Source organism: Simochromis diagramma, unplaced genomic scaffold (assembly GCF_900408965.1).
Source record: "Simochromis diagramma unplaced genomic scaffold, fSimDia1.1 OVJJ01000323.1, whole genome shotgun sequence".
NCBI lineage: Eukaryota > Metazoa > Chordata > Actinopteri > Cichliformes > Cichlidae > Simochromis > Simochromis diagramma.
Genome location: NW_024386770.1, coordinates 366891 through 393786, shown reverse-complemented (window position 1 = coordinate 393786; position 26896 = coordinate 366891). Strand labels below are relative to the sequence as shown.

The following is a 26896-nucleotide window of genomic DNA, read 5'->3' as shown; positions in this document are numbered from 1 at the left end:
CCCGGCAACCACCGGTCGCTAGGGACAAATATGAATTTACCGAGAGGTTTGCGAATGTTTGTGCGAATCTCCAGTGACAGGTGTGAGGTGATACTGAAAGCCTCGGCTGCCTATAGTTTGTGTGAAAGATAACAAGTTATCACATGAACATAGAAATTATTAACTAACGAGCACCCCCACCCCTCACCTCTGCCCCCCCTGTTTTCAGCTGGAGGTCCCCAGCCTCAGCTCGGCCTCTATGTTGGAGGTCGGTCCGGTGGGTCTGAGCTTCGAGCTGCCGAAGATCACTGCCACGGGGCTGCAGATCCGCTTCCTGCGCCTGTCGCCCATCCAGCCTGGCCCCTCGCAGCGTTGGGTCCGATACGTCACCCACTCGGACTCCTACACGATCCGGATCTGAACATTTGGATTACCTCAGCGATGATCTTACTGACTGATCACAGGACTGGAGACGAGACACGTGACATTAATAACGCAAATGTGATTCTCGCTGTTTCATCCTTTTGTGACTCTGTGTTTGGTGGTTTGTGCAGAATCGGAGCTATGTGCTGATTCAGTTGAATCATTTCTGCTCGGTGACCAGTTCCACTTCTCTTTGTCCTCCTTGCATTTAACCTTCTAGGCGTGACATAAAGTTGAAATTAAAATTGAGCTTTAGGACACTGTGTAGCTCTTTGTTTCCTCAGGATGGATGGTGGCGCTGATGATGAGGATGTAGGCATCCTGGAAGTGAAGAGCCAGCTGTTACATTTCCATTCAGGCCTTTATAAACAATCCCTGTTATTAGTTCTTGTGTTCTTTTTGCTCAAGTTTAAACTAGTGAATTCCTTCACCTGCTGTTCATGCTGATGTTCAGGAGCTAACTGGTTTAATCTGACATTGTTTGTCTTTGCTAGTCCTAAAGTTTGGGGAAAAGAAGGCAGCGTGACTTCTTTATGTTTGTAGAGACATGTCACGTCTCATCCAAGGAGCTCCTTCAGTTCTAAAACAGGAGAGTCCTAGGTATTTAACCTGTTTGGAGTCGATCCTGACAGTCGCTGGTATGGGTCATTACCATCAGTGGGGGTTAAGGGCGAAACCACCTTGGCACATGTGATGAAGCCTCTGCTTAGGTCACCGGTCTTACTCTGCAGAAGTCAATGACTTAGTAAAGAAAGCTGTTAAAGCTTTTTCTCCAAAGCAGCGATTCCCAAAGTCAGGAGTGCTGCAAAACCAGAAAATCCCGATCTCTAACCTCCACTCTGATCAAAGTGTGAGAGAGTGAAGCATTTACATGACAATGTTATTCAAAATCAGTCTGTTGGCTATAAACTGCTAATGTTACCCATTAGCATTGGCAGTTTATATGCAAAGTGTTAAGGCTAACGTGACCCATCTGTCACTAGGACACAAACTTCTCCTGCATTTCAAGTTCACATAAATTAATATAAATATGTAATTGTACTTTGTAAGTAAATTAAAACTGAATTTCTATGACACCTGCAGTACCGTCACGGCCCACTAGGTTAGATAACGGTCCACAGGACGAGAATTCATTGGCCCCCTGGTGGCCATTAAAAAGAATACAGTTTAAGGCACTTCTGGTTTCACTGTTAGAAAACCAACTTTTGGGGCTTATTCAGGATAAAATATTTCTGTTCACAAAGAACCAACTGTTAGCTCTAGATGAATCGAGTAAAGTGTCTGTCTAGCTTCAAATAAACGTGTTAGTCCTTAAAGTCCAATGAAGAACGTTCTGATCCAAACCTCATGTTGTGCAGAAACTGGAAGGAGAGACCGTTGAAAGCAGATGTTGTTAGCACATGTAGGCAGCACAAGAGCTACCTTTGAGCTACCATCTCGTGTTCACGTGGAGGGTCCGCCACATGGAGTGCCATTCCAACCCAATTAGTGTTAAGTGGATTATGAAGCCCTCGAAAACCGAGTGAGTGTTTGGCGATGCTTGATGCGTGACCTGTGACTCCACTCCTCTCGAGCGCGCCGCCTGTTCAGTGTCAAATGTAACAAACCTCCAGATATGAGTGGCGTGCTGTTATTCCCTTGGTAATTAATAAGAACTTTCAATAAAATGGAAATTTTGTTGGTGTATCTAAGGACAGAATTTCTGAAGTAATGCAATTAGTTCAAATAACTATAATTTTATTATGCTTTCCCAGAAGGAGGGAGTGGGGTTTTCCCATTGCTCTTGCTGTGACATCGCCTTTAGTCTGAGAGCAGAGAGTTCATCAGATGAATGAAAGTTTCCTAAAATGCACCGTATGGTATAAACAACATGTTTCCTACAGAGCTATCTGCTCTTTACAACAAGCTAACAGTGGGTATGTGTTTGATATGTCAAGAAATTAAACAGAATCAACAGCAAAATCTATTTTTCATTCATCCAGGTGACTTTCCAGAGTCTGTGCTGACCACAGGTCTCCTTACAAACAGGTCACGGCAGTCTGCATCATAAAACAGATCTCATGTTATGTGATGCTGTGGTTTTGATTGTTGCACAGGTGACTGAACAAACCTGCAGTCAGCTGAAACTGAAGATGTCATCCAGGTGACTTACCTGGATGACCTCATCCAGACCATTTTTTAATTTATTTTGGGATTAAATGTTCTAAAAGTGACACATGAACAGATTCCTGTGTCGTAAGAAATAAGTTGTTGCTTTATTGTGCGCCTGCATTCGTGGTTAGAAACTTAAATGATGAAACATCCCAGTTGATGCTCGGTGTTCTGCAGCTGATAATATCAGAAATTAGTTACAAAATAGTTTGAAATTGTGAAATGCGTGTTAAGTCTGGAACGAGGTGACAACATCTAATCTTTAACTGCACAAGCTGCAGGCTTAACTTGCAAATGTCCTGCAATGATGTCACAGGGCAAACGCCTGCATGTCCTTTTACAGCGCAAACACTGTTCCTACAGCGGCTCAGAAGAACATTAACATCTATGGAGGAAATATGGAAGCTCGTCTTTAACACTACATTTAAATTTCAATCTAATAACTCAAAACTAGGGTTAGCCTGACACTCAGTAACTCAAGAAATGTTGTTTTAATAAGTCCAAATTTGAAGACAATAGCCCAAAATTGTGATTTACAGATTACATGGCAGAGTAGCGTTTTTTGCAGTGGTGGAAAAGGGCTTCCTTCAAGAGCAGCCCTGAAGGCTTTTCTCCGACCGTGGCCTCTGGATGAAGGTTGAACATAGTCACTGTGACTTCGCTGCTTCAGTCTGTGGGCTCTGCCCCGTAAAGCCTGAAACCGTGTAGTTTATTGGTCAGGCACTCGGATAAGCTGAGGTGAAGCCCAGCAGAACAGGTTGGAAAAATGAAGCACGTGTCTTAAACCCGTGTTCCACCTGAAGACCAATAGATGGCGAAGACTGTGGTTGCATAAAAAGACCTCCAGTCTCCTAGAGGCTTGTCACAGGATGTCAGTCTGCATTCCTCCAGAGTGGTCTGCAATATTGGAGGTGATACACATTAGGGCAAAGTATGTATTCCCTCAATAGTTGGTGACGGTTCCTAGAGGTTGTTAGCGTATGCCTGGTGAAATCGGTTGCAAAGAGCACGCTGCAACAAAAACGTCTTTGTGGTTACTTCGGTTGGCTGTAGTTTGCATGGAAGATGCCAATTGTGGGCAAACGCTTTGCTAATTACTGATGTGGTGACGGTGAAACCTGAAATAGTGCGATGCAAATCAGAGAAGGGTCGCCTTCAAAGTACAAGTGATGGCTCAGAACCACGCCGATATGTGTCAGAAGGCACAAATTCCACTTTGAAGGTGAATCTTCGACATTTCTATTTGTGTTGCTTTTTTCACAGCTTTGCAGACACACGGATGATTGCAGCAACTTGCTAGCAACCAAAGCAATTGCTGATGAGTTGGGGAATACACTTTTCGCTCACGACCGACCAGCGGTTGCCAAACGGTTGCAGACCAGTCTGTAAGGACATCACGTCTCAAATGACGGACAAGTTAAAACCATGTGGTTGGTGATCATGTAGGCGTCTATGGGAAAAAGTCATTCGGAGTTTTTGGGCTCCGCTACTTGTTTTGTATCTTTTTAAATAAAAAAATTACGTCTGTTTGGTACTTTTGTCATACTGTGTTTCCGGGTGTGTTATTGGGGAAAAAACATCAGCTACAGTAAAGATCAGCAACTCCCTGATTTCTGTATTGCTTCATAATGTGGAGGACTCCTGGGGGCTCCTGAGGGTCCGGGAAACCTGAAGCCTTGTGGTTAATACGGCCCTGGATTGCGGTGAACCTTAAACATGTCAGGCTGTTTAATGTGAATCATCTCCTGCTCTGTTTACCATTGAATGGCCGGTGGTAGCAGCATGTCTGCGCTGCACCGCAGTTTAGGAATCATTTATGCCAAACTATGAATGGACCTTGAAGCAGCAGTAAACCCTCGGTCAGCCTGTAAAGCAGCTGGATTAGCCCGCTGCTGTTTCATTTCGCAGCGGGTCCTCACAGAGACAGCAGAGCGCGCACAAACACGCAGAGGGGAGGGGGAGCTGCTGCCTTTGCGGAAGCCAGCGGAGAGCCGAGGCGGCGCTAAATCAAATTACCATACTAACTAGTTCTCTGTGCGCCGATGTGAGGGGAACAGCCTGAAGAAAAGCCTCCGTTTTAAAGTCAAGACACCTACGAGTCCGGCCTCATTTTGTTGGGATCTTCCTGCCGTCCGCCTGCAGAGGAGATGGGGGACAAGGCGGGCACCAGGTAGGACGGCTAGGCTATAAACGGCTAGCTGCGGGTTAGCGTCGGTTCTCACGCACTTCGCTAGCAGCCGTGCTAGTGGCCCAGGCGGAGGAGTTTCTCCTCTCAGCTCGAGCATCAGAGATTTACCCGCTTAATTAGCTAGACCCGGGCCGAGACCAGCGAGCGAGCCCTCTGGTTGTGGTCCGGAGGTCTCAGAGCGATGACCTCGTTCGCAGGAGGCGAAGTTAGCACAGCAGGGTGGGGTTAGCTATCCGCGGCTGTGGTGGAAGGGACGGCGTTCCAGCGTCCGCTCAGAAATCTGTCAATTTTCAACATCCCGCTAACGTTTCCGTTTGACTGAAAAGCACACCAAAAATGATCAACTGTTAATGCCCACCGCTTAATCTAGCACAAAGAAAAAAAAAATCGGCACCATATTCGTGTAATTCTACACCACATTTGGGTGTTTTAGAGAGGAATTCCCACGGTGTTTGTCCAGTAAAAGACCGCTGAAACCTTAGTGGGCGGTATCGACATGTAACCTGCAAAACAGCATTTTAACTCGAGATTTGTTTAAATTATGGAGGTTGTTCTTGTTCGATTCAGTTCCAATGTTTACAGTCAGCTTTTATGAAACGTGAAATATTAGAGTGTTGTTTATTCTCGTTAACCAGGGGCGAAATGTTAAAATGAAGTGTTTTTGAATGGAATTTGGTACGAAGGAGCGTATTGGTGGGCTATTTAGGTTCGCTTACCTCCATCACGGGCTTATTTCGGGTTTCTGGTACCGCAGGTTCATGCCAGTTAGCTGTAAATGTGTTTTAAAGAGGGTGGAGGTTTCGTTTTCGGACATTTGTGAGTTCTGGTTCCTGTTTCGGGCCGTTCTACTCGATGTGTAGGCACAGCACAACGACACAAAGTGATTGTGGTTTCTATAAAGCTCAGGGTGCCCCCCTTCCCTTGTGTGTTTACACCCCCAGTTAATTGGGTTAGCACTGCTGTGGATCAGCGTTCCTTCCCGTGTTTTCGCCTTTATTCCTCCTTCTGCAGATTCCGATTAACAGAAGAGACCCAGAGGGCTTAACTGCATTAATCCAACACACAAGAATAAGACTAATGATGAGGAATAACTGTTGTGTTTTTGTGCAGCTCATCAGACCCCGTCCTGTTGTAATGTGACAGGAATACAGGGCCTTTAAAGTCAGGTTCAGCTCTTTCCTTTACTCCAGCACATGTAAGCTGCTGAAAATGACATTAAAGTGCTGACTGCTTCAGGCTGTTTACATCCACATCCTGCCTGTTTCTCCTCTGTGAGGTCGTTTGTTGGATGTACAGCTTTCATGCACACGATCCGTTTCCTCATGTGTAGCAGCTTTTTGCTATAAAATGCTGATCATCGCCGCTGTTTTTGATGGATTTTCCTCTAACTGGGGGGGCGAGTCAGCCCAGCCCATTCCACTTGCAACTTAACTTTCTTTCCTGCCAGTTACTTCCTGTTAGGAAGCAGGTGGAAAACTGGGAGGAGAGGAAACGGGCAGGAGGAAAGACCAACGTCATAGCTGTTGAAGAAATGGCTCTCACTGACATTCACGCTCGAGCTGCTGTTAACAGATTATACATCGAAGCTGCATGTCGAGTGGCTCTGTGGCACTTCGCCTGTTTGCAAAACACCAGCCAGCAGTGGAAAGTTTTTCTCTTTGACCTTTCACCTTTTGTACTGACAGCTGTGAAGCTTCTCTCCTCGAGTCTTGTACGACTAGATTAGTAAGTGTGGCTGCGAGGTGTAGCGACGAGCCCAGCTAGAACCAATCACATCCTGATATTTTGTCTGTGTTACATTAAAGACAAAAAGGCCTCTCCTTCAGAGGCCACGGCTCAGGAAAACTGTTATTTCACGCTTTGCTTCCAGTTGTTTACCGTGTCAGGTGTTGCACAGCTAAAAGAATCCGTTTTAATTGGCTGTTGTATTGAGATCATCTTCAACACCTGTGTCAAGGACGTGAAGCCGTCACGCTTTACCAGACTCATTCACAAAAACAGCAATTTTATGTCACAAAACACGTGAGCTGCTTGTTTACAGCTCGCTCAGCTGCTTAGTTCTTGCTGCTGCATGACTTTGGTGTTCCTAATGTATTTAGTCATATCGGAAATGGTGCGTTGCATAAACTCGACCCTGTTTTCATGTAAGAGTCGCTGGTTTTGTAAGAGGAGTCTGGTGGTGGTTCTGACTTTGTCCCTTGTTGCCACATTTTTCGTGTAAACAGGTTGGCGTGCTCTCAAAGCTGCAGCTGTTTTTGTGCTCAACGTGAAGTTTAGATGTCTGGAATTATTGTCACAGCTCAAACGTCTAATTATTATTATTCATGTCTGGTTGTTGTTTTTATTACTATCAAAAATGGCTGACCCAGGCCTGACCCTCTTCATGCTGCAGACACAGATGAAAGTAGCAGTGTGTATTTGCTCTGCATGCAAATGCAAGCAAATCATTTCTTTTTGAAAAAAAAAAAAACTGGTTGTGTTATTTTTAGCTGGAAACAAACAGTGATGCACTTCCTGTTCTTCATCCTGCTTTTAATTTGTACAAACGTACGAAACACCGACCAGGTGTGAAATGTCGTACATCAGCTGGAGATGTTCACACGCCCAGAAATCGAATTCAAAACCAACTAATATATACACGACCGCAGGTTTCTTACTCAGGGCGTCAGACTCTGCTCAAAGGCAGAGGAAGAGTCCCACTCGATGGCCTGTATGAAGCTTTAACATGTGACCTCAAAGCCGCTAAATACACAAATGTTTCTAACGTCTGGTTTTTTCAGGGTAAATGTTAAAAAGGACCAAAAAGACGCAAAAAGTCCATTTTTGACCTGCCAATGATAAAAGCTGATCAGAAATATCAGGAAATGAAGAATAGCTTTAATGCTTACATCCCATATGGCTTTTTAAAGCTCCGCTTCGTTCTCCAGGCGTAAATATTTAATGGGAGGCATAATTGCAATATTTATTTATTCATTTTGAGGGACTTCCTGCGGCCTGAAGCTCCAACATTGGAGCGACGCTGATCGATTTCAGATTAATCAGAATAAAAGTTTTGTGTTTTTTTTAGAAGCAATGAAGAAAAATAAGCTGCGACTGTTTCAGGCCTTAGTGGCTCCATAAAGTGTCCAAATTATACATTTTTAATTCATTTTATAAACAATAAAATGATTCTTATATGTCACATAAACATGAATTTGGTGATAAAAATAACTGTTAGCTGCAGAGCTGATTGAGCGCTGAGGGGATGGAAACAGCAGATACTGCAGTACTTTTTCCTGCTGGTGTAACAGGAGCAACTGATGCTGGATCAGGACATTTAAAGGAAAATAATCCTCAGCACAAAGCTCAGATATTCACTTTATTGTTGAATACTTTTTGACAAAAACATCAAATCGTCAAATCTGACTCTCAGAAAATGACACAGACGGTTTGTTGTGTTGGCGTTTGTGTCTGAAGCTCAGTTTCAGGTCTGTAGTTTAATACCAGCCTCAGAAATCCCTCCCTTTCATCACTTTTCTCCCCTCATTCTGCACTAATTTTAGTTTTTCTAGGAGCAGTTGTTCGACTAATTGGCTGATTACTAATGAAAACAGTTGCAAAACCGCCCACAGTTTAATCATTTAATCTGAATCAGCAGTTTGAAAGAGGAAGAAAACAGCCTGAAGATGAACGTCTAGTTTGAATCTTGCAGAATAACTTCCTGGTTCCTCGCTCAGCTGCAGAGTTTAAAATGTAACTTTCACCCTGTTTCGTTGCTCCGGTGGTCAGACCAGTCTGAGTCCTGCTTATCTGCAGCTTCACCGTTACAGACTCAGCTGAAGGCATCGGCCTGACAGGAAGGGCGGGCTGAACTGCCACAATAAGAGCCTGCTTGTGCGCTTTGTTCCTGGGATTATTTCTGCTGCCACTAAACTGTGTTTGTTGGGTATAAATCCAGAGGAAGGTGTAACTGAGGCTGGCATGCATGTGAAGGCAGGCGGCCCTGAAACGCGAGTGTCTGTGGGCGGCAGGCGCTGCAGAGGAAGTGCAGCGACGGTGGCGTCCGGCAAACATGAGGAAGTTTTGTCAGAGTGTGAAACGCAGCGAGCATCACGCTCCTGCTGCTCTGAGTGTTTGGCTAATAAACAGCACGAGACGCCGCCGCTCACTGAACTGTGACCGAGAGGAAACCTGGTTTCCTCGTGTTGCGGTCCGACCTGCTTCCTGTCCTCCACCTGCTTGTACAGGTACTGCAGCGGCTGTGGTCACCCGTTAGGTTTTATATAAGAGTTCATGCTCGTTAAAAAACAGTCGCCTAAATTATGGAGCATGAATTTGAATTTGTGTCATTTGGAGCTTTTTAAAGCTGCTCAATTTGGTTTGCAGTCCTTTCCCCTCCCAGGAGCTCGCTGGTGATACTGAGCCTTCTCCAGCATGATGCTGCACCATGCTGCAGATCATCAGATGAAGATGTAGGGTTTATGGCTGCAGACTCCCAGCTCTCAGATTGGTGCATGGAGCCGTTCTAAGCCCATCGCTCTCCCGTTTCAGCCGCTGGAGCTCCGAGTGTTCTCTGGTTACAAACAATTAAGAAGAGAAAATCTGCACTCAGACTCTTCAAATCATCTGAAATGTTTTTAACACCAGCAGCTGGGTAACACGATCCCGTTGTCACATGGCAACAGTTCATGTTCAGACATGAAGCTTCACGTCAGCTGTTTGTCTGAGCGAGCGCCGTCCCTGCAGACCTCCCCCCTGCAGGTGGAAGCGCTCGCTGCGACGCTCTCCTGTTTACGGGATCTCTTTCCCTCGACGCCAGCTTCAGCCTCACGTAGTTGTATCATCCGCTGCTGCTTCTCTCTGTTTCTGACACAAATACAAATGAGAATATTTGAGTTTTGGGGCCACACTAAGTCTCACTGATGGGTTTGAAGCGTTGCTGAAACATCTGCGTGTATTCATTTTAACCTACTCATAAGTGCGTCATCCTCCTGGTTTATTAATCACACCAAAAGTGAGGTTTTTTAAATTTCCTGTTCATATTAAACATGAGCTCGGTGTCTGCAGCACGCTAAACACCGTTTGTTTTTTTTCTACTCTGGGATCTGTATGAAGTCACAGAGAAGCACAGAAGCCCCGCCCACTGTCCAAAGCATCTGTTTATGCTTGGAGCCAGGATGAAGGGGGTTGTTTGCCCCTCAGCTGGCTTCCAGAAGTTAACCAGTCAGATGAAAGCTTGTTGGAGGGTGAACTAAAGGGACTGCAGCAGGCTCAGAGTAAAGAGGAAGGATTATTTCTGAACTGTGACTCATGTAAAACTGCTCTGGTGGAGTCCCAGAATAAAAACGTGGAAACGAGCCACAGAGGTTCCCTTTACCTCGTTCAGCCACAATAAGAACCAGCAGTTTAACATGAAACCAACATGTCTTCCAGAATGTAACCATTTCTACCCACTGACTGCAAAAATAATAAAATAATATGAAGGTGCCTAAATTATAAAGACCACAGAATAAAAATGCAGCGATCGCTGAATGAATCGCAGGAGCTGCAGCGACGCTCAGCTGAAGCACTACAGCCGGACTCCATGATGGACGAGTGTTTCTGCTCAGCCTGGACACAAACACTGTCGCTGTAACTTCGTCAGTCCAGGAAGCATTTCAGGACGAGACGTGTTTATATCTGCGCAGCAGGGCCCTTCATCACCTCAGATTTAACGTTGGAGTCGAGAACAAAACAGGCCTGCTGTTCGTTAAGGTTAGCAGCTCACAGGGACGTTTACGACTTCATCCTGCGAGGACTCGAGCGAGTTTCTCCTCCTAGTTTCTCTGCCTGCAGAGCTCAGTTAAATACTGGTCCATAACACACTCAAACCACAAGCCCACCGTCTGCTCCTCAGCAGGCTTCCAGAAGCTGACCAATTAGAAGAAAGAATGATGCAGGGTCTTACAAGTTATCCAATTCTTACAGCAGCCCCGCAGTAACCGGCTGATGGGCGAGCAATGAGCGGCCATGACGCTAACAGGAGCCGTGGTCCCAGAGGTCCACTGTGTGGTTCAGCTGACACACAAACTCAGAGTTTAAGGTGGAATTAAAGGTAAAGGCAGCGAGCTGAAATTAGCAGCAGCTAAAATAAGTCGATGAGCTCCAGCCGTGCTGCTGTGATTTGTAATGGTTTGAGAGGCGCTGGCAGGCTGCTGCCATCATTGTGGTGTGATCTGGCAGCCCTGTGGGCCTCTCTGCAAGGTGCTGATAACTGGTATTGGCACGAAGTTTGGAAAACGTGCTCTCAGATAATTGGGATGGAGGGTGACCCACTTAGCTCCAGCTTGTTCCTCCTGCTTTTAGTTTGTTTTCTGATGGTGAAGTCACAAAAATGCTCCTGAAAGGAAACAAAATGTATTCATTTATTTCATATCTGAAGCCTCACTGAACAAAATAACTTTATTAGTAAGAAGCAGCAGACGAATATGGGCAGAAGTGACAATTTAGACTCGTCAGCAGTCCAAACACCATCCGTGTCTTTAAACAGTCGTGTGTGCAGCAGCAACAAACACACACTTTAGTCTTTTTTTGTTGTGCTTTCCTGGGACCACTTCTACACACTGACCTCATTATTGGGGACTGTGGCCACCAACATTCACCAACGGGAGCAGGAAACACGTGACCGGACGCAGGTCCATTATAGTCCTCACACCCTGCCATGTCTGCCCCCTTCCTGCTTTGCAGCGTTTGCGTCTCGTCGAGTCATCGTTCCTGAAAATGAAATGGGATTTCTTTGGGCTGGATGTGCAGAGGTGCCGACACAGGTGGACGTGTGAACCGCTGCACCGCGGCGCCGTGTTGCTTGCCTTGGTTCCACCTGTTTCCTGTTTGAAGTGTAGAATAATTAGTTGATTCTGGCCTAAAAAGTCACTTGGACCGTTTTGTTCTGAGCAGTCGAGCTTCGTTTTCAGCAGGTTTGTGTAAATACCAGGAGAAAGAAATGCACCAGGTTTAGGCTACGATTAGTAAACAGTCTCAATTAGTGAATCTCGCTCTTGTAAAATGTCAGTAAGTGAAAATAAAAGCAGAAACAGCTGATGTCTCTGACCTGGGATAACTTTCTGTGCATGAATGAGCAAAATGACCACAGTGACTCTAATTTATTCATATATGGTAACATTTTAAACGTTTTCTTCAACTCTGTTAAATAAAACAGTTTCTGGATTATTAGTCTGACATCAGTCGCCTCTGGCTTCGAGAAGCTGTGACCATCCTCTGCTGCGGTGTTTGAGGGTAATCAATAAAGAAAATGATTGCTGTTATCGGCCCTAATTGGGAAGCAGATCTGGAACGGCGTGGCCTGAAGAGGCGTGGAGCTGAGCTGCGCGTGCGGTTCATATCTGCAGCTCATTACGACGTGTTTTTGTTCTTTCTGGATTCAAAGCTGCAGATTAAAAAACACCACAGTCGTAAATAAGCCTCGAGCGCCAAAAATCGGAGCCGCAGAAACCTGTAAATCAGTTTTAATTCATGCTTTGAAGTGATCTAAATTTAACCCGAGTGTGGAAAGCATCAGCGGCTGTGACAGGAAGCAGGACAGCAGCGCCTCGTCCTGGCAGAGGATGATGTCTGAGGCGGCGAGGGCCTGGAGGAAGTGACCGCTTCATACAGATGCTGAGAGCCTCGGTGCTTCCTCACACAGCTGCTGAACTGTGGGCATGTTTGGTTTCCAGGCCTTAAAATGAGTTCAGCTTTTCAAGGTGTGTTGGCACCTGTGGTGCTTTTTCATCACATCACTAGACTGAAAAGACTCCAAACGGCCATCTGCTGTCAGCCACAGAGGCCACGCCCCTAATTTCCAAACTGGATGCAAATTGATGAGTTCTAAAAACATTTGGCTGCAGTTGTTATGATGGAGAAAATGAAAAGTTAGAGATTTTAAGACATTGCGGGGTCTGACTGAGTTCTGAAGCCTCAAGTGGACATTAAAGGAACTGCAGCGGCGTCCTTTTCCAGCTGACTGATAAAATTCAGCAGCGTGAAAAGCAGCGTAACACGGGATGTGGCATTTCTGGTTTGCACTGTGGCAGGACACCAGAGTGGGTGGAGCTTCATCACTGTGAGCAGGATGCTTTTGGCACTTCCGTCATTGTCCGAGGTTAAACTTTGGTCCTGCTGCGGTTTGTGTTTGCAGAGCAGAACGAAGACCGCGGTCACAAACTGAAGGTTTAGTCCATCTGTGCTCTCTCTGCAGGTTATTGTCAAAAAAGCCGCGGTTCGCCACACCTTTCAGGGTTTTCCATTAGGTCATAGTACCAGCTACTTTTTTAGCGATCTGAGCAGGTGGTAAAATGTGATGTCATCAGACTGCATGCCTGGTAAGTAGCATCACTCAGTGAGCATCAGGTTCACCAAAATCAAAACCACCATCTTTGAAACCCGGCAAAGCTGTGACGACAACCAGACACACCCAGTAGTGCTGGACTGCAAGTGATCCGAGGCGGCGCTGACCGAAGAGGGGCCGAAGTTTACTTTGGTTTATTGACATCAAGATCGTGGGTCCAAGCTGCGCCTGGGACCGGTTTTGGGAGATTAGTTTTTCTTCGATGCTTCTCTTCTCTCTTCCACCACTTTTTTTTATACCAGTTGGGAAATGGGCAGTCCGCTGCCACCTTGTGTTTTGGCGGTGAAACTGCAGCCACGCTAAAGCCTCACTCTTTCAGCTGCGGCTCAGGTCTAGACTCGGTCCTGGTGTCGGTGTGTTCAGCTGTTCTTGTAATGATTGTTGAGATCCTGCGGCGTGTTTCTGGTGGTTCAAAGGTTTGTAAGAGTTTCAGTGGCATCGCGCAGACTTGGACTCGAGTAGTTTAAGTGATCGTGTTGGTTAACATCCACCTGTTTCCCTCTTAAAGCAGTGCGGTGACATCCCATAATAACCCTAGGTCATGTACACTGTTTTTCATCAAAACCACTTCCCCCCCCACCCCCAACCATCGGTTTCAAACAAGGCCACTGTTTATTTCGACACAGCAGGAAGCTGCCACACTTCCTCGGGTTATTTTTCACAGAATTGTCTCACCCACACGCTCTCGATGAGCTGCAGCGGGTCTGAAAACCTGTTTGAATCGACCGCAGCGCTCTTCGTTTAGCGACAGGGTTCAGCCAGAAAAAACGAGCTAACCTTCTCTTTCTTTCCTCCTCTCTGTCTCCTCTTCCCAAACCTCTCAGAGTTTTCAAGAAGTCGAGCCCCAACTGTAAGGTGAGTCCACGAGTTTGTTCTGCAACATCTGACACTGTGAGGAAGCAGTAGAAAGCACTCTTCTCCCTCTGCCACCTAAAACATGAAGCTTTGTTCATACTGACCCTTCAGATCGCAGCATTTCACTCAAACACAGAGTAAAAACACAATCATAGAATCAGGGCGATTAAAAGCAGATATACAGACGTAAGGGCAGAAAAACGAGCTGCCAAAGGGAGCGACGCAAAGCACTCATTATGTGACAGAAGATGAAGCAGGCAGAGCAGCTCCACAGTGAAGTCAGGTAGTAAACTGGGACGTCACCAGTGTGACCAGTTCATCCAGTTTTAGTTTAAATATTTGTTAAGAAGAGAGTCGAGATAAAGATTAATATTCAGTGTTATGCAGTCGTTCCTTTACTGTTGCCTCTAAATTCACTCCCTGTCAGAAGGTTGTGGTTCAGTGTGGTTAAACACTCGGGCAGATCCTGCTTTACTCCTTTGATATAGTTACATCTTTCTTTTTTTAAAACTTCCTGTCGATGGGGAAGTTTAACATGAGCTCACACGCTGCATGCTGTTAGCAGATTCTGTTCTTTTAGGACTTCGATTAGAGAGCGTCCCTTCTCCCGGACTTCTGGCTTAGGGGTCGCTAACTTCCAGGTTGGCCGAGAAATAACCTGGAAGTTAACCTGACACTGGTCTCCACCTGTGTGAGGTGTTTTTGCAACGTCCTGCAGCAGCTCTCTGGAAGGTTGGATGCTGTAGCCAGAGACTGCCTTTGTACTCCAAACCAAAAACCTTCCATTGTTGTACTTGGGAAACAATACAGAGAGCAGCAGTTTATAAATAAGTTATTAACAGCACATCGTCTGCAAACGTGTGCACAGAGCTGGTGATCTTTGTGTGGGGATCAGGAAGAGAAGAGGTCAAAGTTATTCCAGTAGGATTTATCCAGTTTTCACTGAGCTGTTGTGATCACACATCTGGATTAAATAAACGAATCCTGTGATTGGTCTGTGCAGTTGACGGTTTACTTGGGAAAGCGAGACTTTGTGGACCACCTGGACCACGTGGACCCAGTCGGTGAGTCTGGACTCGTTTGTGTTTGTTTTGGAGTTTTTAGGGAGCACGGCCGCTGTGGTGCAGTCCTGTATTTACAGCAGTCAGAGATCCTGATCAGGTAAACCTTCGTGACTGTTTGTCTTCCTTCCTGCCAACAGATGGCGTGATCCTGGTCGACCCAGAGTACCTGAAGGACAGGAAAGGTAGGCGAGAACACCTGCACACATGTACAGGAACACACTGAGACTTCACTGCAAGATCTAAACGTTAAGCAAATGTCTCATCAGCCAATCATGTGGCAGAGTGTGCTGAAGCCGACTGTGCAGCGACTTGTTGCCGTGTGTAAATAAACGAGAGTAAAAGCCTTGCGCTCGTGTTCTTTCATCAACTTCCTGCTGACCTTTCTGTGCACAGCTGAAGCCTTTGATTAACGACTTCCTGTTTATTTCTCAGCACGTTCATTTATTAAGGACACAAACGTCTCATTTTTGTCTGTTTACTGTTAAACAACTGTTTCAGAAACGTTGAATACAAAACAGACAGAATGACCTTTGTTTACATAATAAGCAGTTTCTGTACCTCTGACTGTGTGTCAATAGTTGGAAAAACAGGTAAATTACTGTTTGCCTGAACGTTGTTTTTAATGTTGCTACACAAACATCACCCAACAAAACCCAGAACGCAGCTCAGCTCTTATCCTGCGTCTGCTTTCCTGTCGTATCTGCTCTTCCACTGCTGGCAGTTTGTGCTGTGCAGATAATCACTGTGAGCTCTAAACAACCAGTTTATCACAGTCTCTGACACTCGTGGACCTGCGTGATGTCACAGTGAGATGTCAGAAGTCCTGTTGTTCAGTTGCAAAGGGCAGCCAATCAAAAGCATGATGCCTCAAAGGGGGAGGAGCTTCATCTCTGTCATGTTCGGCATGAGCTGTAAGGTTATTTTGAAGTGTGGCTCATGCAGAGCAGCAAAGGTCCACTCCACCTCTTCTGTAACGACGCTGTTTTGCTGAATCGATGATTTTTAACAGTTTTAATGTTTTATTGTTGAATTAAACCTGATTTTAATGAATGACTCATTTAAACTGCAAACAGCCTCTTCTTCCTCCCCACAGTCTTCGTCACGCTGACCTGTGCGTTTCGATATGGACGCGAGGACCTGGACGTGCTCGGTCTATCCTTCCGGAAGGATCTGTACATCTCCACCTTCCAGGTGAGCTTCATCAGCCTGCGCCTGAGCAGACAGTTGAGTACTTTTAAAGGTCGGACGTTCTCACTGTCGTCTCTCTCTCGGCGTCAGGCCTTCCCTCCGGTGCCCGAGGAGCGGAAACCCAACAGCCGGCTGCAGGAGAGGCTGCTGAAGAAGCTCGGCCAGCACGCACACCCCTTCTACTTCACCGTGAGTCACTGCTCCTCCTCAGGGCTCCGTCTGTGGAGCTCGTGGTGAAGACGCCACGTCTTTATATGGTGTTTGAAGTGAAATACGCTCCATGTGAGTCTGTGGGCACTGACTCACTGCTGGAGCCCCTGCTGGTGATTAGAGGAACTGCAGCTGCAGGTTGGAGGGAGTTCTGTACGGCGCACTATCGAACCTTTCTGCACCGCACGTGTGCAAGATGTATAAAATATGTAAGAAGAAGAACGGTGCTGTTTAACCAGGTGGGAGCTCAGGGCCTCGATGTAAACATTTAAAGATGAGCATATTGATCTTTGTCATCAGTTCATTAGCCTGTGTTTACCCAGCATCCATTAGTGTCTGAACGCCGTCTGCTGTGGCCTGAAAAAGCAGATCATTTATAGCCCGCTGACCTCGTCTGTCGGCTCTTTCCTCGGGCTGCTTCAGCCCGGCGTCAATATCAGGACGAGCGTCAGACGTGTCTCGTGATGTTTGCTGATCGCCAGCTTCCTGAAATAAACAAGGAGATGCAAATGAGGAAGACTTTGACTTCCTGTTAGACTAGAAGTGACACACTGAAGGGCGTTTCCATCGGAGCGCAGTTCCCTGTAAGATCAAGAACCCTTTGAGGAACTCAGGAAGCCGCTCATTACACTCATTTGTTCTGGCTTCCTCCTCCTTCACATACGGTGGAAATTTAATTGCACTTTTTTACCTTCCTGGAGCTTTTTGGTTGAAAGGGGTTAAATTCATCACACCTCCTCAGCAGGGCATTTATGAGGGAGGACGTCCTTCAGCTCTCAAACTGTGGCGTTTACTCTTAATGTGCACAGATTATTTTACTCGATAAAGCACGTCTGAGAAAATATCTGAGCTTTATGGGAGCCTCGGATTCTTTACGAGAGTCGAGCTGAGCCAGGGCTGCTGGGAGTTTAAAGGTCGGCGCTCTGTGGGAAGCTTCATAAAAACGGGCTCTGAGTTTGTGGTGTGGAAACAACGAATGAACAAACTGTGATTCTGACGTTCTCGTTCTTCTTCTTGTTTTCCAGATTCCTCAGAATCTCCCCTGTTCAGTCACTCTACAGCCCGGACCCGAGGACACCGGCAAGGTAACCGAACCCCCCCAGCTGTGAAACGGCAGAGCACGGATGTCGTAAATTAGCTGTTCCCAAACGTCACGCCTCAGTTTGAAATATAAATCTCTGTCTGGGTCCACCCAAACCCGCCTGCCCGAGGGGATTTACAGGCCGGCCTCAGGGGGTCACATAGTAAATGCGAGGATTACGTCAGGAAGAGCATCCGGTGGAAAATCTGTGCCATTCATCCGCTGTGGCGACCGCTGCGAGTTCAGGGAGCAGCTGGAAGCACCGCCTCCTGCTTCTGATCGTTAACTCGATGCTTTAACGATGAGTTCAGTCTGAAACTGAAGGACGAGAAGTTTTCAGGTCCAGTAAATGATCTCAGAGCTGGAGCACCATCTCTGATCTGATTGTTCTCTGTGGAAGTCTGACGGAGGGTCTCCGCCCTGTTCACGTTGCATTCAGCGCCCCACCCTGCAGCTGTTTCAGCAGGACAATGCTGACGCCCACAGGGTCGGAGCAGAGCGGGCTCTCTGGGTCGGACGGCGAGCCACACACGTCCCAGTACGCTACATCGGCACAACCAGTAACTGCTGCACCCATCTGGTTCCTCCACAGCAGGTCAGCAGACGGGTGGATGCCCATGTCACGTTCAGAGGAGGTTTAAATAGATTTTAAAGACGTTTAACAGCAGTCAGATTTAAACCCCACAGTCTGGTTTATTAGATCAGGTTCCTTTAAAGACTTGATGGAATTTAAACTGAATTATAAAACCTGGCAACTCGATTCTTATTTGCGAAACGAGGAAAAAACAATCAGACTAACCAAGTAGTCTGAAACTAAAACACTCAGATTTTAAGTTACAGCTGAGGGAGAACAGTGCATTGAGTGGTCCACGCTGTTCGGCATTTATCAAAATCATAAATCGTCCCGACATTTTTTTTTTCTTCTTCTGCTTCTTCTGAAGTGGGAAAGCCCAGACCTTCCTCCCTCCACTTCCTCCAGCTTATCCGAGGAAACGTCGAGGTGTTCCAGGCCAGCGTGCCCAGGTCTACACTGAGCCTCCTCCCAGTAGGACATGCCCAGTGGGAACACGTGACCCAGGCGACAGCCTTAGCTGGCTGCTGTTGATGTGCAAGAGTAGCAGCTCCACTCAGAGCCCGTCCACCTCCTGGAGAAAGCTCATTTCTGCTGCTGGGATTTGTGATCTCATTCTAATAGAGTTCACAAAAGCTAACATGAAAGGATTCATGAAGCGCCATCTGGTGGCAGGTGGCTGCATAACATTTAGGACACAATAATTTACCAGCACCAGGGATCAATGAAACTTTTAACAGTTAGATTAAACAACTAGTGACAACAGCGGTGATTGGTCCACCAGTTGCACACATCCATAATGATAATAATAATAATAATAATAATAATGTGTCTTATTATTATAACAGCAGCATAACCTTTGCAGCTGACAGGTGGAGCCACCTGCAGCACGAGATGATGATGCAGCCTTTTACTGTCGTGAGATTGAAAACCTGAATGTGAGACGGGTGTGAGGCTGAGCTCTCCTCCGCTCAGGTTACTTCAGCTTGTACAAAGATGAATATTCAAACCCTCCTCTGTTCTGCAGCTGCGTGTTCGACTCTGAAGCGTCGCTGAGTTTGCGTGCGTCTGCAGACTTCCTGGTTTTTAGTTGTTGATTTTCTGCGTCGGCTGATGTTTCCCCGATCAGGCCCTGAAACAGCGGAGCAGTGGATCTGAGCGCTCGGTCAACTAAACAACTTGTTTCCTGTCAGTGAGGGAACAGTTCCCATCACTGCCTTTTTTCTTTCTGCAAATGCAGCATTCTGATGTGCAGCGTGTCCTTCAGGCCTGAAGACATGCAGACCTTTTCTTTCTCACACATTTTGGCTCCTGAAACCTATTTTATTCCTGATTAACAGCCTGACGTTCAGGAGCTTCTTCCAGCGTTGACATGTTTGGTTTTAAACGGGGAGTCAGATGGTGTCGGTTATCTGTGAGGAGCGTCGCTGACAGGCTACGATTTACCGTAACGACCGCCTCAGACAGGCCGATAAACACGCCGTTGATTTTTAGCTGAAGCTGTTCCAGCGTCGCTCATAGCGGAGAGAGAGAGAGAGACGGTGTGTATATAAAACGGGAAAAAGCAGGGCTGCGCTCGCAGCGCCTCAGCACAGTTGAGGCGTTTTTATAAACACGGTGGCGCTGAGCTGTCCTCTCTCCTCTTCCTGCAGGCCTGTGGTGTTGACTTTGAGATCAGAGCTTTCTGTGCCAAGTCAATGGAAGAGAAGATTCACAAGAGGTGAGTTCAGACCTGCGGGAAGCTTCACTCAGGAGCTGCGTGGAGTTCAAACCCAGAGTAGAAATAACTGAGTGGGGATTAGCTTTGGTCGTGTAAACATGAACACCCACCAGTGGAACAGGAAATAAAAGGTCCACTTTAAAGCTTTTGCTGTGTTTCATTGCAGTCCAAAGCCAGCCTGTACCCCAGCAGGCTCTGTGCGGGGCTTTTATTTTGTAGACTCACAGTTCAGTAATCTACCAGAGGCAGTAAAATGTCAGACTCAGTGTTTACTTTAGGACAAGAGAGGCTCTTCTGTGTGTCATACTGTGAGCCAGCCTCCAGTGAACGCTAGAGGAATCACGGTGCTGAAGCTTCTGCTGTGTGCAGGAACTCGGTGCGTCTGGTGATCAGGAAGGTTCAGTACGCTCCGGAGAAGCCTGGTCCTCAGCCGATGGTGGAGACCACCCGCAGCTTCCTGATGTCCGACAGGTCCCTGCACCTGGAGGCATCTCTGGACAAAGAGGTGCGCAAACAGCCCCGATACCCACAAACCAGTCCTTTGTTTTTATGCTAATAATGGTGTTCTGTGTGTAGCTGTATTATCACGGCGAGCCCATCAGCGTCAACGTCCACGTCACCAACAACTCCACCAAGACCGTCAAGAGGGTGAAGATCTCCGGTACGCATCTCTCAACTCTTTTTCTGCGCTTCTCTGCACGCCGTCCTGTTATCACAGTCACACCTCCTCTGTTTGTCTTCCGCAGTGCGTCAGTACGCAGACATCTGCCTGTTCAGCACTGCCCAGTATAAATGTCCAGTGGCTCAGCTGGAGGCAGAGTAAGTGTCCCTGTCCCTGCATGCTGGTTAAACTGGTTTAAACCAATGTTAATGAATGAAAATGTGATAGAGTTAACCAGGCTAACCAATCTGAGCTGGTTTAAAACCAGTGACAAAAGGTCACTGATGTTCACACCTGTTTAATGAGATTGGTGGAGGGGCGGGGTTTACCTGAACGGTTTGCCTGACAGCAGCGTCTGGTCTCCACAGCGACCAGGTGTCGTCCAGCTCCACCTTCTGCAAGGTGTACACTCTGACCCCGACACTGGACAAGAACAGAGAGAAGAGAGGACTCGCTCTGGACGGGAAGCTCAAACATGAAGACACCAACCTGGCCTCATCCACCATGTAAAACACAAACACACACAGGTGTAACACACAGGTGTGTTTGCATGGTCATGTGACCACAGTGCTCCGTGTGTGTTTCAGTGTGAAGGACGTCACCAACAAGGAGGTCCTGGGGATCCTGGTGTCCTACAGAGTCAAAGTCAAGCTGGTGGTGTCCCGTGGAGGGTACAGCAACACACACACACTCTGCTGACATCACTTCCTGTCCTCTCCAGCTCACTGTTTCCTGTAGCTGTCATCAGTGAAGTTTGGAGGTGTTTTTATCTTCCAGACGTCACTCAGTGAAACGCCTGAGGCCGAGCTGCACCTGAACGTTTCCTACGCAACGGTCTGACGTTTGTCCACGTTTACATGGAAACGCCACACGTGTGAAGCGAGTCTCGGGATCATATTTGACTTAAAGACGTACAAAAACCACGTGAATCTGTTTGAAGCTTAAACACGGCCAGAGCTTGAGCTCAGACTCCAGTCAGCTGAGGGAGGCTTTACAAAGTCATCCTTTCACAATAAAAGCCTGTGAGAGCTTAATGAGTCCCTCAGCATCTGTCTAGGACCGTAGTCCTTTATCTGTCTGTCTCGCCATTGGACTTTAAAGTCACATGACCTGTGATATTTACTGAGGGCGGCTGGCGGTGGTGCTAAATTGAGCATCTCTTCATTTTTTTTCACGGTTGGTTTAAAGACGATTTTCTCGTTTTTCGGGTGTTTTATTCAGAAAGAGCTGCAGGTGCAGCTCGGCCTCCACTTCCTGCTTCCTGCTCCACCCTGTTGGCTCGTTGCTGTCGTTGCTCCTCACTGTGTTTGCTTCCACTGTAGGTTTTTGTGAACCTGTCGCCTCCTGCTTTTCATTTCACCTCCCTTCTCTGTGTTTTTTGGCGTTTTGTGTGGCTCCGCCCCGTCCCCCTCTCCCCCCTCCTCTTCTGTGTGCCCTCCCCCCTCCCTGCAGGCTGCTGCGAGGCTTATTGGAGAGGTAAATGGGACTGAAAGCCTCAGTGTTCATGTGGGGGAACCACAGCCTGGTGTTTAATGTTAACATGGGTTTCTAGGTGGTTGTTGTCACTCGGTAGTCAGTTTGCTCTGAAGTGAGTTAATTATCAGCTGTGGGGCTTTAACGGGCAGATTTATCAGGACATTTTTAACCTGTTGGTGGAAAAAGGAAGGAGGCGGGGTTTGCTGCAATGACGCCGTGCTTCCTATTTTCCAGGGACGTGTCGGTGGAGCTGCCCTTCATCTTAATGCATCCTAAACCTCCGGAGCCGCCGGCGTCCCGCCCGCAGTCAGGTGAGTCTCTGCAGCCTCGTATGCGGATTCACCATGGCACTGAGCATCAGTTTCCATGGAAACGGCAGTGTGACATGCTTGTGTGTGTGTTTCAGCTGTGCCAGAAACTGACCCGCCCATCGACACCAATTTGATAGAGTTTGACACAAAGTGAGTTTCCAGACTTCTGCTGAGTTTTATTTTACATACAAACAGAAACCATGACAACCAGCACTAACATAACGTCACTGATTAACCTGAGCATGTGTGAACTACAGCACGCCATAACGTGGAACTGACTGACCCTTACAAGGAGCAGCTGTCGGTGTTCAATACCCGAAAGTTTAAAAATCCTAAGGAAACAAAAAAACGTCTGTAAAATGAATCCATGGACGTGAACGGTTTCTCCTGTGAGAGCTGCGAGACGTGACGAGTGGATCTTGAATCTGTGAGCGCATCATTAATGCTGAAGGGTTAGGAGCTACCGTCTGTTTCAGGAAATGACAGCAGACACATCTGCAGCCGTTTGCAGCAGCGGCAGATTCACAAACCCGGCGTGAGGTGGAAAACTTCACAGATGCTCAGTTCACACATGTGACGTGCTGTTGGTGCTGGATTCAAACAGGGCTGTATGGAACCTTTCACAATAAAACGTCCTTTTCATCCTTCAAGCAGCATCTCGCAGGACGACGACTTCGTCTTCGAGGACTTCGCCCGCCTCCGGCTCAAAGGTGTCGTGGACGACAAGGACGAGGACTGCTAGGAGCTCGCCAACCCCTTCATATGCTCGCTTCAAAACCACAACACACACACACACACACACACACACACACACACACACACACACACTCACACACTGTTCACATTCCCCAGGGATGGATGAGGGTATATTTGGACGGAGGCCTCGGAGGGGCTTGGTGGTGTTCTTCCTCTCTTGCTTCAGCCATTCGTCACGCCACCTCCGCCATTTTTCCGCCGTCTTCTCCATCTGTTGTCTCTCGTTTCTCTTTTTTGCTAGAAATTCTAAATGTTAAGCAGCTGCAGGACAGATGTTGGCACTGTGGATGGGAACCTCTGCTGCTTGTCGTGGGCGGGGCTTTGAGATAGAAAGCAGGAAGCTAAAGAATCAGCAGCGTTCGTCCGCTTTGTTTTTGAATGTTTCCCGACGATCACCGTCCTGTACAAACAGAATATATATTTGGAAAAAAAATTGTTCGGTGGTGATCGCCGCTTTCCTTCGAGTAAATCCTGTAGATAGTTTTTCTCGCGGTGGCTGCAGCGAGAGGAAATACATGTGCACACAAACACACACACTCAGAGAAGTCTTACAAGCGACTGAAGTTCGATTTCACCAGCATCCGCTCTCCTCCTGCTCCAGCTGTCGTCCATGTTCAGAAACGTTCACCATGTTCTGTCGGCTTTTTTTAATTATTAAAAAAAAACATTCCAGTGCGGACACTTCATTCAGATCCCAGAGATCATTTTGCAATCCTGCTTTTTAAGAAATTACATGAAAAGACGACGACCAAAACTTTATCCACCCTCTCCGTGAGTGGAGCTAATTTAACTCTTTATTTTGGTTTAATCCTGGTAAAGCTCAACAGTAAGCTGGTACTTGTCTGAATACTGTTGTTGGTTAAGAGAATGAAGACGTGTAATTGCATCAATGTGACAGCGAACAAATTGAAGCTAAAAACAAAGCATATAAATTTGAGATGGTACAGGGGGCCTGATCACTGAGAGTCACGATTCTTAATTTATATCCTGGGTTGTTTCAGTTTTCTCTGATGGAACTAAAGAACACTCGAGTTTAGTCACACTGGAATCTTTTTTTTTTCCCTTGAACTTTGGACTGGATTTGGAGGTCGAGTCACTGGATAGGTTTTTTACCTTTCTTTGATCTGTTTCTGTTTATTTCACTTCCAGATTTACAGTTAAAGTCAACAAAACTGATGCTAAAGTCTGTTTCTCTTGTTGCTTGTTAAAATAGAAACGGTCTGAGACTCAGTGCGGCCGGTTTAACTCGCCATTGTCAGCTCATTGAAGGGAAACTCTGGTGCTCGTTGTTTGGTTTGTTGTCTTCACTCACTGGTCCAAACTCACTTTGAACAAGCATTTAGATGAAGTTCGTATGAAGCTTCACCTCAGAGTTAAGTCATCACAGGAAGCTGTGCTGTGCCTTTAAGGTTTCACTGTTGCCAACACGATGATCTATGAACCTTGGTGACTGACAAGAACTCAGCTTTTTTTAAAAAGAAAAACTGTTGGTTTAAAACGTTTGGGCAAACCTGGGATGTGTCAGTTTAGAAACACTGCGTGGTGTTATTTTTCTCTAATTAAGTTCAGGTCTTACATTTTAGTTTCAGGGGATAAACCATTAAATATTTTGCTTAGTAAGTATAACTTTAAAATTAATATTAACTTTTTAATAAAAGAAAACAACCACATATTCTTATAATTTCTAATCCTTGAGAGCTTCTCTTTATTTTATTGTGTAGATTGCAAAGATACATTTTAAATTAATGTTGTCACCATTTTCTTTTCTGGAATTATTTCCAATCTGGTAACAAATATTTCTGTGGCCTTTACTGTTGTTTAGTTTGTACTGTGATGATACAATATTTGGGGGTTTGTCCGGGATTTGGCAGTTTCACAGTTATTTCTAGACCATCAAACACAGATTACTTAAATCCCACTATTGTTTTGTTTGACACATTGAAAGATGCTGATGACAGTGAACAGACTTACTCACTTTAATGTTGACCTGTTCAAATTTGACTTATTTCCTGTGAATGTTCGTATTAAACATGGTTGAAGTTTCTGATAACCAATTGGTCAATGATCCGTAATCCTGCAGCCAAATGCTCAGTTTTTTTGTTTTTCCTACTCACTGTCTGTATGATGTCACACAGAGCAGATGTCCCTATTATGATCATCTCAGGACACAGAAACCATCTCATGTTCTGACCAGAGGCAGCCAATCAGAAGAAAGTTGTCTTAAAGTGGAAGTGAGAGCTCAGTACAAGATAAGGATTATTTAGAGCTTTGAATCACGCAAAGCTGCTTTGCTAGATTCTCGTAGAGACCAAGAATTAAAATGCAGAGCTGGTAATGAGCAGTATTGATTCACTTTGAAAATGTTTTTCACACCTTTATTCTCGGTATGTGACCTTTTTTTTTTTTCTCTTAGAAACAAAACATAATGATCTAAAAATGAAACCATAAAACAATTTTTTAAAGGTTGATGCCAAAGGAAATGTTTAAACTTGAGAAGCTGACGTTGTTTAAAATAGTCCAAAATGAACCAAAGCATCAAAACAAACATGCATGAAAAGACCACTAGGCAGTCGTGTTGAAGACAAATGAACTGAAACTAAAGGCAGTGCTGTGCTGTGTAGTACCACGATAGTGCTGTGAGTCTTTGCTGGACCTCGATTTCAAATCTGGTCCAGAGTTTGGATTTAGGTGTTTTGGCGAGTACCCGGTCTGTGTGATGCTTGCCATAATGTCTACAAAACAGGAAGTGATTTCTGCTGGTGGGTCGGACAGGGAGCAGCTTAAAAGTAGCTGCACATTGACTCTCTGCTTCATCTTGTGGTCATAAGTGCAGCCATGCTGCTCTTCTTCACGTTCTTTTGAAACTTTAGCTCATTTTGGAAGCTTTTAAACAGTTTTTAAAGCACATTTACTTACAGGAAGTAACTTTAGGGTGCCATGAGAAACATGACAGCCAAAATGAACCAATCAGCACCAGTGTTTCCGTTCTAAATCCACCTCACCAACATCCCGCCTTGCCCTCTCAAGACCATCAAACCATTTAAGTGATCTCTTTTCTTTCCTCCATCCAAACTCGGACACGATGTGAAGGACTTCAGGTTTTAGACGCCAGCTTTCCAAATCTGTTGCTTTTATTCTAGGCTTTATTATCGTTATTATTAATGTTATTTTGTTAATGATTTTTGGCCCCAAATCCCCGTACAGATCAACATTTCAGATGAACACGAGCACTGCACTTTCATTGGACGAAAACCCCGCAGAACTGCAGACGTTTTATTTCAGAAGACGAAGAAGAATGTTAACATTTATTTTTCCCTAAAATTGTTTGTCGGGGTTTCACAACTTGAACTTTGTTTTGTTCAATTTTAAAACTGCCAAATTTCCCTCCTTCCCACCCTCCCTCCTTCCTTAGCTCAGTCAAACGTTACAGCTGCGACCCTAAAACGAGACGTAGATGAAGAAGCCGACTCGGAGCATGATTTGAATTCCTTTGTTTGAAATTTTGTTTCCAAGCAGTGCTGTGAATCGTACGAGCTGTGATTCTGTCCTTATTTTGTCGTGCATATGTGGGGTAACTTTGCTAAGTGTGAAAATATTTTGACAAGTGCCACGCCCCGGCCTGTGCGATGCTTACCATAATGTCTATAAAACAGGAAGTGATTTCTGCTGGTGGGACGGACACCAGAACAGATAGATCTATGATTATTATGCTTCTGATTATTATTATTATTATTATTATTATTATTATGGTGACTTCTTATTATTCTACTGTATCATCATTGCGACCATGATTATTCTCATAATCATTTAAGAGTCTATTGTTTCGCCATGTATTTTTTATGTTGAGATTTTTATTTTAGTTTTCTTTTTATTAAAGGTAAAAAGAACTAACAGACA

General features: G+C 45.8%; 2 protein-coding genes and 1 long non-coding RNA gene across 11 annotated transcripts in view; 2 read left to right on the top strand and 1 right to left on the bottom strand.

The window, feature by feature from the left end:
* Window positions 1-4080, top strand: part of ap4m1 (adaptor related protein complex 4 subunit mu 1) — a 19548-nt gene extending 15468 nt beyond the window's left edge. For 2 of the 4 annotated variants that reach the window (XM_040038054.1, XM_040038063.1), the window contains exon 16: window positions 209-4080. In XM_040038054.1, coding sequence (XP_039893988.1) covers window positions 209-400 — 192 coding nt within the window. In that variant the 3' untranslated portion in view covers window positions 401-4080. The remainder of the gene's footprint in view (window positions 1-208) is intronic. The other 2 variants (XM_040038079.1, XM_040038071.1) reach the window with 1 other exon arrangement.
* Window positions 1-21284, bottom strand: part of LOC120737582 — a 25320-nt gene extending 4036 nt beyond the window's left edge. Inside the window, exons 1-2 of one of the 2 annotated variants that reach the window (XR_005696772.1) lie at window positions 21162-21284; window positions 10603-10611 (exon numbers count right to left, since the gene is read on the bottom strand). This is a non-coding gene — a long non-coding RNA (uncharacterized LOC120737582). Of the gene's footprint in view, window positions 1-10602; window positions 10612-12843; window positions 12964-21161 lie in introns of those variants that run through there. The other variant, XR_005696771.1, reaches the window with a different exon arrangement.
* Window positions 4391-26896, top strand: LOC120737417 (arrestin red cell). Of its 5 annotated transcripts, none has more exons than XM_040038100.1 (17): window positions 4391-4723; window positions 13931-13961; window positions 14965-15025; window positions 15163-15207; window positions 16119-16216; window positions 16304-16402; window positions 17449-17508; window positions 19728-19795; window positions 20165-20300; window positions 20372-20456; window positions 20542-20614; window positions 20825-20962; window positions 21044-21127; window positions 21909-21932; window positions 22167-22243; window positions 22339-22393; window positions 22895-26896. In XM_040038100.1, exons 1-17 carry the CDS (start codon window positions 4701-4703, stop codon window positions 22983-22985), a joined length of 1248 nt encoding a protein of 415 aa, XP_039894034.1. In that variant the 5' UTR covers window positions 4391-4700; the 3' UTR covers window positions 22986-26896. The 5 variants fall into 5 exon arrangements, with proteins under 5 accessions (XP_039894034.1, XP_039894041.1, XP_039894049.1 ...); XM_040038107.1 differs by having other exon boundaries at window positions 4394-4723; window positions 22898-26896; XM_040038115.1 differs by lacking the exon at window positions 21909-21932 and having other exon boundaries at window positions 4399-4723.